This window comes from Haliaeetus albicilla, chromosome 9, assembly GCF_947461875.1.
Source record: "Haliaeetus albicilla chromosome 9, bHalAlb1.1, whole genome shotgun sequence".
In the NCBI taxonomy this organism is placed as follows: Eukaryota; Metazoa; Chordata; class Aves; order Accipitriformes; family Accipitridae; genus Haliaeetus; species Haliaeetus albicilla.
This window is the reverse complement of record NC_091491.1, coordinates 19,970,062-19,984,072: the sequence shown is the minus strand read 5'-3', so window position 1 is coordinate 19,984,072 and position 14,011 is coordinate 19,970,062. Positions and strand designations below refer to the sequence as shown.

At 39.5% G+C, this 14,011-nt stretch overlaps 1 protein-coding gene across 3 annotated transcripts in view; it reads right to left on the bottom strand.

The window, feature by feature from the left end:
• Positions 1 to 488: 488 nt before the first annotated feature.
• LOC104325614 (glypican-5-like) overlaps positions 489 to 14,011 on the bottom strand; it is a 423,584-nt gene continuing 410,061 nt past the window's right edge. For all 3 annotated transcript variants that reach the window (XM_069792021.1, XM_069792019.1, XM_069792020.1), the window contains one exon: positions 489 to 8,972. In XM_069792021.1, the coding sequence (XP_069648122.1) occupies positions 8,770 to 8,972 (203 nt within the window). In that variant the 3' untranslated portion in view covers positions 489 to 8,769. The remainder of the gene's footprint in view (positions 8,973 to 14,011) is intronic.

Below are 14,011 nucleotides of genomic sequence, written 5' to 3'. Positions count from 1 at the left end.
GATCCTAATCAAAACCAAGGCCAAGGCTTTTAATATGGCACACAGTTATTGCAAGACCTTGGTCAATGGAGACCTCAGATGTGATTGTTTATGTAGGAATGGAAGTTTGATGAGAAAGTCCTACTTGTTGTGTGGAGGTATGCTGGCATTTACCCAGGAGACTGCTGCAAGAATTGTGTCTCTTCAATAATATTAAGAGCTCCCAGAAGAGCAGGTAAGCACCTTTACATCTCACTGTATTTATTGCAAGAAAGAAAAGAAGAGCAAGAAAGTAGTTATATGCTCAAGAAACAGACCTTTCTTGGCCAGACTATGACCAAAATATTAACAGTTCCTCAGCAGTTCTCAAGGTCTGCATCCTTTATTCAAAGCATCTTCTGAACAGATTAAAATATTTTTATTTAAGATTTTATCAGCTTTGTAGCTTACAACAAAGATGATGAAAAATATTCAGAAAAAAATACAAACATTCTAATAGACAACAACAATTTCCTGCTGTGGATTATTTATTTTTATTCCCATTCATAGTTCACTGTCTTTTACAAAACACATTGTTTACTTTAACTTTTCAAAGTAGCCTTGTTCTTCTTTTAAGACATTGTTTTCAGACTGCTTTTTAAAATTGCCTTTATCATATTCAATACTGAAAACAAACTGGAGAAAACTGACAAATTTATTCCATAAAAATATAAGCAGATATACTGCAAATAAAACAAGTGCTTGGGAAAGAGAAATAATTGTTAGAGCTTGAACCCAGCTTAGGGCAAACCCAATCTATTTTGGAACTTGAAATACTCATGATGCAACTCATGTAAAATACAAATGTGAGAAGCCTATTAATTCCTGTACAATAAAATGAACTAAAAAAGACTAGAAGGCCATAAACTAATTATTTAAAATCTAAATGGCAAAGCACATATTTTACTAGAACTTCTACCCTGGTGTACTGTAAACATTCATACTGTATTAGTTCTGATATCAAAGTACAGTAAGTGGTTGTATTATGCAAGGTTTAGCGTACTGGCTTCCATTTTTATTCTAATATTGCCCCATTATAATAAGTGGGATACAACAAATGTTTTATATAGTATTGCTGCTACATTAGCCTGCTCCCATATGCAGCTGCAGTGTTTTGGGAGTAGGTTTCAACTCTGTTGGTCATCCCTAACAGAAAAGCTGAAATATGTCAGTTAAATTCATTTTCTCATTTTTCAATGAGACCACCATCAAGTGTCTTATTGCTTTCTTCACTGCTTTTTGGACTTAGCTACAACTTTTGCCTATAAATGATTTGTCACCTTTGAGCCATAAAACGTAGCTTTTGTCAAGCCGCCAGAAAGAGCCAAAGGGTGGATATCCTCCTTCACAACAAGCAGACAGACTCTGATACCATTATCACTACATGCACCAAGAACAACCCCACTCAGGGGAATCTACATCTTTGTGAGGCCCAACGTCCTGTTTTGGTTTCCTTCCAAGTTGGATGTTTAGCATAACATGAAATAAAAATTAAAAGCCTTCTTTTTGTTTCTGCTTAGGAGGAAATTTCATTTCTTCTCCATAGAAGAACATCAGGCTACAGTAACTCACAAATTTGTCACCACTAATCTGGAAACTCACAGGTAATTTTATCTGAAACTGAATGCAAAGATACACACGCTTCAGCTGAAGCAGAATATGGCTGCTTGCCTTCTCTGCAGCTTAAGCTTCTCTGAAAACATCAAAGCCACAATCGGATCTCTCCACTGAGTCTCAATTAGTTTCTGAGGCCAGTTTAAGACCTGGATCCTACGTTTTAACATGAAACAGAAAAACCAAACTTGATCTGCCTCAAGGCCTGATCTGTATCAGCAAACTTTCTCTGAGAAAGATTTTCTACCCTAGGAGATACTCACAGTATGAATATCAACTTGTAGCCCCAAATCATACCAGCTGCTTCTGGAAAAGGTCCCTGCCGTGCCTCTGGAAAGGGAAAATGCCAGAAGACTTAATGGCATCCCACGTGTTACAGATTTTCTTTTCAGGCATGAAGATACTATCTGATCAGTGGCCGGGGCAATGTAAAACTGTTACGCAAATTTTGTAATCACTGCAGTTACTGTTGATTTTCTGCACCTGCAGAAAGATGGGAAGAAATTCACATTCTTGGGCTGGATACTATCCTGGGGTAAATTTACATAGTTAAACTGAAATCAAAGGAGCTATGCTGATTTATAAGAGCTGAGGGTCTGCTGCAACAATTCATACCCACAGAAAAATCTCAAGTCCATTTTGATGTCCCAATTTCATACGTGTAGAGGTTATAAATATTTGATATTGGCATTCTTGTTAGAAGTTTTTTTCAGATCTTCTTTTTAGAGAGATCGAATGATCTTCTTCAATATACTGTGTATTTAAATAGAAAATTACTATTTACCTAGAAGCTTACTTATGGCATTGAAGCAACCTGGTTTAATTTCCACAACTTTAACACAGTATCCTTGACACTCCAGCATAGCAATGCTTTTGATAGTCTCTGCTTAGTAAAACTTCGTAACTGTATAGGCATATACAGAAATGTGAAAGTTACACTAGGATCTATATTCTTGATGTCTTATTGCTTTCCTTTTTCATTACTGAATAAACCAGGCTACAAATCTGGGATACTGTACTTAATTATGGGAAAGAGGTATCTGACTGCTTCCATTTTAACTGCATTAAAAATGTCAGTACCTATTGTAGGTGTAATAGCCTAGAAGCCTAGCCTAGCTCATAAACCCAGAAGACATATGAAAACATGTTTTCGTATTCCCCTGAAAAGTAATTTTTACAACTGTGTATTTGCAAGGAGTTCACAAAACTAGCAACACATTTATTTTTCAAATGAAATGTCCATAGCCTGTAGAATAATTCAAACAGGTGCTAATTAGGTGTACAGAAAGGCCACTGAGGATAATTTATATATCCCCCTGCAACAGAAAAAAACCCAAATAAATGTTAATTGCTTATATTATGCAACGAATGATTTTTAGGATGGCATTAAATTAGCTGCAAATATTATAATTACAAAGGACTGGGTAATTTACTAAAGATTAATTGAAATGATTAAGTGCAAACTGCATAATTTTGCAAGGTAGTATTAATACTCTTGCCACAGAAATGAAAAAAACCCCTGTGGTTGTTACTGGCTCTTTAATGAAGTACTTTATGTACCTCATGAAAGCATCAGTGGGGTCTCTTTTATGTGCCCTTCTCTCAAAAGGGTATTACATGATTTTCATGGGTGGAAATCACTGAAGTGTTGATAATAACTGGAATGTCTAAACTAGTCTATTTTAAGGACTGAGTTTGATCTCAGTGACATGGGAGCAACACAAAAATATTGCTTCACGGTCTGTACCCAGCAGCCTTTTCTGAAAGCTACAGCAACTGTAGCTATTTACTGGATAAGAACTTAAGCAATTGCACATGCAGTTTGAATGCATTCCTCATAACCAGCAAAAGGAAGCCCACTTTAAGCAAGATACTTGGAAATACCACTACGCAGCAATAATTTTACTTCACTTTCCTGAATTCAGTGCACCAGCTTCCTGCATGCAGGCTTCATGTTGTGCTGTATGGAGGTGGAAGGGGATGGTGATGAACCTGGAGAGGGGAGAGGGACTTGAAAAATTGTTTTAGTCCAGGAGGGATTTCTTACCTAGGAGTATTCTCTATTTTAAATGCAGGGTATTTTTCTGAGTTTATTATCTGTCTATTTATTACAATCTCTTGCCCAGTATTTATTTTTTGGTGGCTTAATATTTAATGAAATTCAGATATAGTTAGTTAGAAAGTAGAAACCAGAAGAGATTTCAGTCAGTATTGGGAATAATTCTGGACTTCGAGGCAACGGGAGGAAGACTATCATGTTCTTTTTGACTCACACGTGTCACAGCTATAATGACATTGACTGTAAGATGTTTCACTTTTCATTACCACACATGCCATATGTCATTACAAGAAGCACCGTGAGTAGTGAAATGCTATAAATGAAAATAAATGTCTCCTGCTTTTGGCTAGTTGTAACATTAAGCACTTATAATGCTGTGATGCTCAATGGGCAGGATATGTTTTAAGGAATGTCTCCTATTTCTACAGACCTAAATTCACCCATGTGCGGAGACATGAGGAAAGCATGTAGATTAATTCTCACTTAAAAAATGGGTAGACTGCTTATCGATTTTCAATGCAAGGCTAAAATCCTCTTGACAGCATGCTAGTTACGAAATTTTGACTGTAATTTCAGCTAAACCTCAAAATCTGTTTAATGTGAAGAGTCCAATTCAGGAACATAGGGACTTTCTGGATTTTTGTCCTAGTCAGTATCTCGCTTTAATGTGTGCTTCATCTCTTTTCACTTGAACAGATCTTGCTTAAACCTAATCATGTGCAATATTAAATAAGAATGGCTCAGTAAATCTGGGCAAAAGGCTCATCTAGCATTAAAATTAAGTCTGTGCACAACATCCATTAGGACAATACTGAGAAGACCCATACAGGATTAGAGAGTCAAATTTAAAATTATGACTGCAGTCTTGGTAACAAATGGAAACAGGGATATATTAAATACAGATCTGATTTAAGAGATCAGAAAGATGTGAATGTCATAGCCAGATACCCATACACAGAGCCTCTGAAGTCAATGCAGCCGGACATTATTATTTGTAATGCTCTTATCAAGCTCTGACAGGTATTTGTACCTCAAAAGGTTCGTTACTGAGTGAAAGATCAGAATCACAATTCCTTATGCAATGACAAAGTACCTGGCGCACTAGAAGACAGGGCATAACACTGGCAATATGCAAGCCAGAAAAAAAGTGTAAGGGTGAAAATGGGAGGCTGGATTCCATAAAGCATCTAAATTGCAAAAAATGTGCAAGTCATAGCAGGTGTCTGTGAAGTTGCCTGAATATACAGTCTCTAGATTCTCTGCTGCTCTTTGCCTGGCCAGTCTCCATGCGTTGATTTGGAGAGGTGTAAAAGCTGCTTGAAAATTAGCTGAGAACACTCAGCTCGGGGCCTCAGAAAAGGCAGCTGGAGGTTGCCATGCACTGGCACATTGCGGCCATGCCTGCTTTTGTCCACCCATGTTCACTCTTCTTCCTGACGCATTCATAGCCAGGAAGGGGGCTAGCGACACATGAACCTGGTGTAACATGGAGTCCAAATAGCAGTGAAACACTAAGAACTGACTGTATGCCCATGGCAATTTTGTATTACTCGGTAAGAAGCCTGCATCACTATCAAGAGAAAATTATAGATGGATTTTACTTACAAATGTATGACAGCAGTTACTTTCCAACGCTGGCATTCACAAATGCTGGCACAGCAAAATATCAAAAGAAAGTCATAGCAAAACAATAAACATTCAAAAAGCAGTGGCTAAACACAATTCATAACTGTTGGGCAAAGCTACAGCAATGCACTTAGACTGGTACCTTATTTTACACTGAGATTACATAGACAAGTTCAAAAGTATTTTGAATTTAGACCTTCATAATTACATCATAATTACAGTGTCCTGGATAACAAAATAAGGTTTTGTAAAATAGGTATCTTATTCATCTGAAAAGAAATACTTCCTTTATCTGACACAGGCAGTTGTTTTTGCCTTTGCTGCTATGTTGTTGTTTGATGGAAAACACTCTTTTTAAAATATGTTAATGCAACTGATCCTGAAAAAAAAATATCATAAACCATCAGTAAAAATATACTGCATTGCCCTTTGAAGCTGCACCATTTTTGATGCACATTATGAACATATTTCATGCTGGTTTGACCAGTACTTTTCTTACAGTGTAAAAGTATATTAGTGTGAAATACATTAATAGGTGTGGAGTCCTCTGAAGTCTCTTCCCTTGTTCCGTAACAATTTGTGTCTATTAAAATATTGGTTGAATCCAATGAAATGAGTTGATTCTATCTCACCCCACAGTTTTAACTCGTTCTAGCTCTGTTACAGAAATTTCAAAAGGGATGTCTTGTTTAGCTTGAGAGATGAACACTACATCATACAAATATTTGCCAATCAAACCGAAAATTCAATCATGATTTTTCAGAGGTTTTTGTTTAGCAAGATTATGACAGTTAGCAACAACAAATAATCCCCTGGGTGAGTTATTCCATACACGCCTACTGCAGGGCTTCTGCAACTTCCTCTGCTACAGCTGAATACTAGGCTAGCTGGATCACCGCTCTGAGCTAAAAGCACAAAACGGTTTTCAGAAAAGACCTCATAAAGACACATAAGTCTAGGTATTCAAGTTCCCTCTCTGCAGGTGAGAAGAACTGAAAACTCCAAACTGCACAGCTGAAATCTGGTAGTGTCAGAGCCCAGTCCTGAAACCCTAGCTCTATCCATAGGAATCGTGATGGAGACTTAAGTGTGCAAATGTGGATGCATTTGCCTGAACGATGACTGAGCATCCTAAGTGTGGGAATACTAAATTAGGGGTCAGGTTCACAAGCAAGAGATATGAATTGCTTCAGTGAAGCCACAGTGATTGGTATTACCTGAGGAGCTGGTGGTGTTAGCACCTGATGTACATTTCTGTGTATGCACAGAGACCAACCTGTCTAACAGCAGCCATCACAACTGATCCTTTAAGACTGCAAGGAATTACGGTGTCCTTTCACTGTACAAATGACATGACTTGCACGCCTTCTCAGGTAAAAGTGCACTGAAAATGAATACAAGAAGCGACATTTTTAATTAGAGTTCAATAGACTGGTGCAGCTCACAAACCCTGGAAGACGCAGGACAGCCATTTTAGTACTTTTGGGAAAACTGATTTTCACTGATATGATGGGAAAGCACTACTTAGGCATATGAATATCCTTACCATTATGAAATATCAGAATTCAAATACAAAAGATTTCATGTTAGTGTAAGTAACTTTTCCATTTTATCTCTTTGTTTCAACATTAAAATTGAATTATCTTTCAGAAAACTTAGCTGCTGCCACTTCAGAGACACTGCCTTTGCAGCTGGGTGTGTTGATGGTTCTTATTATACCTTTATGTCTGTAAATATGGTCTAAGAGCTCAAATTAAAAAAAAAACTCAAGTCCCACCTTCGCAAACATAATTAGCCATGTTCACTAACACTATCTGAAAACATACAAGTGTAGAGAGTCTTTGTTCGCTTACTGTATGCTTGTTCAGTATTATTCCCATTTTCTATATAATGACATCCGGTAGTAATCCTGGCATCCTCTTTTACAATCAAAGTTGCCAATAAAATGCCTGAAGTTGATTAGTAAGATACAGGGTTCTTCTTTTGAGTTATGTCAGTGACTGTGTAACTGTAAATATCAGAGAAGTTTTACAAAAAACCAAAGGCAAGTGTTTTACATTAAATCTTATAAAACTGTACATAATAATAGTCTAAAACATGAAAAGGGCCATTAAACTGCTGTAATAGTTATGAAATGTAGTAAATGTAACAATTCTAATGTTTCATATATTTATCATATTAATCACTGTATTCATACAGTTGTGTTTGTATATACATATATATTCAATGGTACTGTAAACAGTTGTTGGAAAACACACATTAACTCTTAACCCATTAGAAGTTATTATAGCACTTTTTCATCCAAAAAGTTAAAATGCATCAATGTGTCATGGATTAAAAAAAATAGCCTTGTAATATAGTGCACATTTTGACATCTTTTAGGGTAGCAATAAAGATGAGGCATAACAGAGAATGTTCTAGATTTCAGATTGGTTTACATTTACACCTACCATGGTACAAAATTTTAAACATTAAGTGTAATTAAATAATACACAATTTATGAAACAGAGTTGATTTCAGAGATCCACAATCCACAAAATCTAGTTAGTGTCTAATGGGAGTTCCCAATAATTTTTATCTCTGGGACCCTTATGGAAAATTTAAGTCAGTTTCTCTTTAACATCACACAGGCAAAGTAAGTTTGAACCAAATTATCTTTTTCCTCTGTACAGAGCTGCATTCAACTGGATAAAACATTATTATGTTTATTTATGTTTCCCATTGCTGGACATTCCATCCAATAAACCTTGAGCATATGCTTAAGCATCTTGGTAATGGCATTTTGTAGGGCAGGGAAACTCACTATCTATATCCCTCAGTAAACAAAGTGGTTCTAATTTTTTCCATAGTTAAGGCAACTATACTGATATATTAGACACACCATATGCTTTTATATTGCTTCCTACAATCTAAACAGTAAGAGTGAAAAGAAGTTGCAAACATGCTTTGATCTTCTTGACCACTTAGGAATTTCATCAAGCTGGTACAGAGTACTTTAACATGTTTTACAACTGTAGACATAGCTTGCTAGCTGTTCACTAGAAAAATAAAGTATGTATGGGCTTGAATTTGAAGACTGACCATTCATATAATTTATCAGAAAAATTAAACAAACAAAACCAGCCAGTCAGATTCCAGTGAACGAAATTGAGAAAACGATTAAGACACACACACATAATTTGTGTGTTTTCAATTATTTCTGCCCCATAACTTAAGCTACTCGGACCCTTGTCATCATTCCCTCCGTGTCTCGGGTGGGCTTTGTCAAAGGCTATCTTCAGACATTTTAAGTGATGACACTTGGTATCTGCCAACTCCAGCATATCGTTTAATATTTATTCTAACATATCACATAAACTAGAGAGCCATTCAAATTTGTTTTGTTGGGTAAGGCTGTAGGTATAAATGACAGTGAACAGAAACACTTGCACAATGGCTGCAAGGTAATACAGCTACAGTGGACAATGCCACAGAACTGCTAGTGCTGTTAAAATAACAAGTGAGGAACTCGGGGCTGGATTGCTCCCATTTCCAGTTACACTGTGTTTAGAGGATGACTTGACAGTGCTTGTGGTGGTTGTGGTGTCAATCTTTTTCACAGCTGGTTTTGGTTCATTTCTGTTTTCTGGATGGGTTTTCTTTTCCTTGAGTATATCTGTAAACATGAAAGTAAATGTAAGATTAATCACACATCTTTTAAATAGCAGCTTTAAATTCTGTCTGTTGCAGGAGCATGCCGTACACTAGTCTGAATAACTGAACTAAGTATGGAGAGCGATGGGGCACTTTAGTGTGGCGCTTTAGTGCGGCCGCTGGGTCCTCAGCACCCACTGTTTTGCTCAACAAGTCTTCTCTGACTGGCCTGCTCTACTTGTCTACTCATAGACACAGCCTGAGCAGAATAATAGGTATTCTGCATTGCAGTGGCTGGTCTCAGAACCTGGTTTTCTCTCATGAAGAGTACCCTCAGTTTCACCTGGGATGGGAACTGGCTCATGTTTTAAAACATGATATTAAGATTGAGTGGTTTTATAACATGCCCCAGTGAAACAGCCGTCAAGTTGCTGAGCTGCTGCAGGAGGAGACCAGAGAGCATATTGACTTAATGTAACAGTCAACTTATCTGGCTTCTTTCTGCTTTGCCGCTACCCTTAACTTTAAAGCAACATGCGAACCTTGATGTGGTAAGACAACCTGGCAAGAAAGATTGCGGACATGAGGAAATACATAGGTGTCTCATATGCCTTGTTCATCAACCTAGGCAAAAAGGGGCTACAAAGGGAAAATGCTTCAAGTTTTGTTTCATTTTTTTTCCTAGTGAGTACAAGGATTTTTTGTTTTTAAAGGATGGAACAATATCACTGGGGCTTTTTTCTCCCTCCAGATGCATTTTGTGGCAGTTCTGAGCATCTCTTATATAAAGGACTAGATTCATAAGAAAGTAGTAGTAGTTCTTTATTGCAAGAACATGGATTTTTTTTAAAATGAGAAAATGACTGATAAGGTTCTCCAGTTATCTCAATGTCCCCAAGCTATTTTCAAGTATTACTGAGATCATATTGCCCTTGAACCCTCTCACTGGCATTGGGGTCGGGGGGAAATATTGTTATTTCATCTGATGATGGGATGATGGTTTTACAGTCAATTTGTAAAAGCATACCTGAGTGCATGGCAAAAAACGAATTCCTACCTGGAAGAGTTTATGAATTAACATAATTGTTCAGGTCCAAGATTAAAGGATTTGTGATACTAATGAATGCAGTGCACATACACAAGAAAGCAAAAGGCATAGATTTGTAATGCAGTTTAAACAACAGTCCAATCTTAAAATAAAAACTCTGAATCACCGAAGCAAGTTCCTGGCAGAAACCGGAAAGATGGAAAGTATTCCAGAAATGTTAATGCAATCTGAGATCATTGTCTGCATGTCAGTAGTTCTGAACAACTATCAATAAACTCACTTGATAATAAAAATGAACTATTATATTGGGAAAGCACACATTGTTCTTTTGCCAGTATAAACTGTAAAAGAAATGCAATGAATTCCTCCATTTTATCATAAAATCAACATTAATCCCAGAGGAATGTGTGATTCCTAGACCTGACTCAAGGGTGACCACAGAGAAGGGACACTGGCTGGCAAGCTATGCAGTGGGAAAAGGGTAATCTGCGACTGCGCTCAAAATTCATTAGGGCAAAATGTGGACATAGGGCCTCTTCAATTCCAACTTGCAATGGAGCTAACGAAAATGAGGGGGAGAAAAAGCATGCTCTAAATGTTTAGAAAATATCAGTATTCTGAGGACACTTAAAGAAAAATGGACAACCTTCAGACTGTCATTAAAGTAAATTAAGAATAAATCATGGAAATAAGTGTGTTCTGACACTGCCTAGACTCCTTTCCATCACTGTCATTCTCCTTTTCGACTGCAGTAAAGGCACTATTTCTCTGCTGCCTCTTATATCACCCCAGCCTGCTGACTTCAGCTCTCTGGGGCCAGCTGATTAAATTAAGACCTCACTCAGGTAAATCTATTCCTCTCTTTCAGTTGGCCATGTCCAGCATTGTAACTTGATTGGTGTCTATAAATCGGGGCAGACTGAAATGTATTAATTTGTTTATTTTCTTAATATTGACTTAACCAAAAATCTAAGGTAAGATTTAATGCTATCAGAGAGGCTGTTGGTTTTTAAAAGCTTTCCTCTCAGTAACTGCTTAATGCACTACATAACAAGCGTTAAATAATACATTAGAAAATTCTGCCTTTATCCTCTCCACGGGAAGGTCTACATTCTGAATTCTCTCTCTGTCTTTACAGCAGAGTATCTTCTGATGCTATTCATGGCCAATTCTAATTTGGGATTTAATTGTGCAAAACTGGCAGTTTATTTAAAATGCTCTGTTTCCTCTCTTCTTAAAAATAAGTAAAAATAGCCTCAGTCCTAATTCAGTTCAAGAACTTTTTCAATCCTATATTTAGTTTTTAAAGCACAAATTTCGGCAGTGTAAAGATTTCATGTTTTATTCCAGCTTCCTCAGAGTTCCTGTTGCTTACTCACTCCAGGATTTTGGCTGAGAGACTCTGAGTTAAGTGAGTTTTCCCTCTTAAATCTTTTTCTCAGAGTCAGAGATGGTTATGTTCAGTCTACTACTGGCATTCAAAAGGCAAAAAAATAGCATGCTAAAAAAAAAAAAAAAGTGTCAGTGTGAAGACTAGCACAGAAATGAAACTCCACTCTCAGCAAACCAAACCCCAGATGTTCAATACCCATGAATCAAGCCCCCAGAGCGTGGCTTCATAAAACCACACAAACAAACGCCACAACTTTGGTTTGTTCTAGTATTTACCTTCTGCATTTTAAAGGCTTTATGGTTCCCAATTAAAAGCTTTCTCCACCACTAGAAACTTTCTTGCCATCATCAGTCCCTCTCTCCTTTCCAGAAATGGAGTGGTTAAAATCTTTGAAGGCTTCAGCTAACCTCAGGCTTACACATGTGATGGCCTTTTGGACACTGGCATATGAATATTATTCTACGCTGTTTATTTGTCACTGCATCATGATGGTGATACAGCCACTGTAGTAGCTACTGTGCTGTTCCCTTACCCAGACTCCCAGTGTGAATATTCAAGTCCTGCCAAAAGGGGTACTTAGTGAAGGCAGCTGACTGCCAAGGCAGTGTTTGTGAACAGCCTTTCAGGACTCTTGCTGAGGACGAGGTCTGTCGGGGTCAGTGAAGATGGCTCAGAGCCCCTCTAGGCCCCATGATTACTGTGATTGCAGGGAACAGCTCAAGTTAGTCCAGGGGACTGAGTCCACTTCCTTAGCTGAACTTTCATCCGTGTTAACTGCTGTTAAATTCACATATTGACAACATAAACAAAGCACATAATGAAAATTACTTGACCTCAATGTTTAGAGCATTTAGGATTATCTTCACCTCAAAGATCTAACCGCAGATTTCTACTCAGTAATGCATGTGCCGCTCAGATGGCACTGAACTTCTCATAAATACTTATAGGGATCAATACTATTCCTCAGAGAGACTAGCTTAGGATAAAAGGCAGAGTCAAAACTGTCACTGTCATCTAATTTAGGAATGGGAAACCTCCCCTGTAGTGAGGGCTGAGCATGCCTTTCAAATGCTTCTGGTGAGTCACACATTAAAGCACACCTTAATCATAGCCAGTAATGATACAGGGTCAAAACAATGTGATTTTTTTTTTTTTTCAGGTTATTACCAGGTTATCTGACATAAGTTCAAGTTATATTGGCACCCCAGCTGCTAGTTCCCCCTCCCTAGCCTAAATGATTTGCAGTTTGCTACTGATAGGGATTATCAATCAAAGCTGTAACTATTTATTGGTGTACTTGTGTCCTACTGCTATCTAATGAACAGTATCAGCAAGTATCAGCAAGGTCTACTTAAATGTCTGTTGAGGTTTCGAACGCGGCGTAACGGTCAGCAGCATTCAGTCAGCGGCGAGGCCAGCAGCGGCAGCGGTAAGCCGGCGGCTAAGCGCTAGACCGAGGCTGACCGGGAGGTTCCCGAGCCCCAGGAGCGCCGGGGCAGAGCGGAGGGACCGGCCAGAGCCGGTGGCTCTCGCGAGAGAGGCTGGCGCGGCGTGGGCGTTGCCGGGGGCAGCCGCGGGAGATTTGAACGGCCCTGAGGCGCGCTGGCGTCAGAAAGGGCGGCAGGGCGTGCAGGCCCCACTCTTCCCAGCTCCAGAAGGCTACTCAAGCGGTGGGTGTCGGCCCAGAGGGAGACCCAGGTACGGTTGCCACTCGGGGGAAAGCCATTGTTACGAAAGATAGGGCAACGCAGACAGAGGTCCCACGTAAACATGCGGCTGTCCAGGTCTCTGGCTGCAGGGAGTGCCTGAGTCTATCACAAATGATGGAGGGCAGCGGGGACACCTCTTATGTGAGGTGTGACCAGGTGGGTGATCTGCTCAGCCTGGTGGTAGAGCTGAAGGAGGAGGTGGAAAGGTTGAGGAGCATCAGGGGGCGTGAGAGGGAGAGAGATTGGTGGGCCCACACCCTACCATCCCTGAGGCAGAGGCAGCAGGTGGAGGCTCCGCAAGAAGCGGAGGTTCCCCTACCCTCCTGCCACCAGGCAGGAGGGGACCTAAGAGATGGAGGTCCCTGCTCGGGGAGGCAGGTGAATCCGCTCCCGGTCTCCCTCACCTTCCCAGTTGCCCCCTACACAACAGGTATGGGGCTCTGGAACTTGAGGACCAGGCCAGTGAAGATCAGGGTGTAGGTGAAGTCCTATCTAGGGAGGTGCCTAGGCCCAGTCGGGCAGCCCCGCGCATTCTCACATCCTCTGAAAAAAGAAAAAGGAGGGTAATTGTCGTAGGCGACTCCCTTTTGAGGGAGACAGAGGGCCCAATATGCAGACCTGACCCATCCCACAGGGAAGTCTGCTGCCTCCCTGGGGCCCGGGTAAAAGACATTGCCAGGAAACTCCCTGGTCTGGTTCAGACCTCCGATTATTACCCATTGCTGGTTGTGCAGGTTGGCAGTGATGAGATTGCAGAGAGAAATCCAAAGGCAATCAAAAGGGATTTCAGGGCACTGGGGCGATTAGTAGAAAGATTGGGAGCACAGGTAGTGTTTTCCTGAATCCCTTCAGTGGCAGGGAAATATACTGAAAGGAACAGGAAAACACACCTGGTTAATACGTGGCTCAGA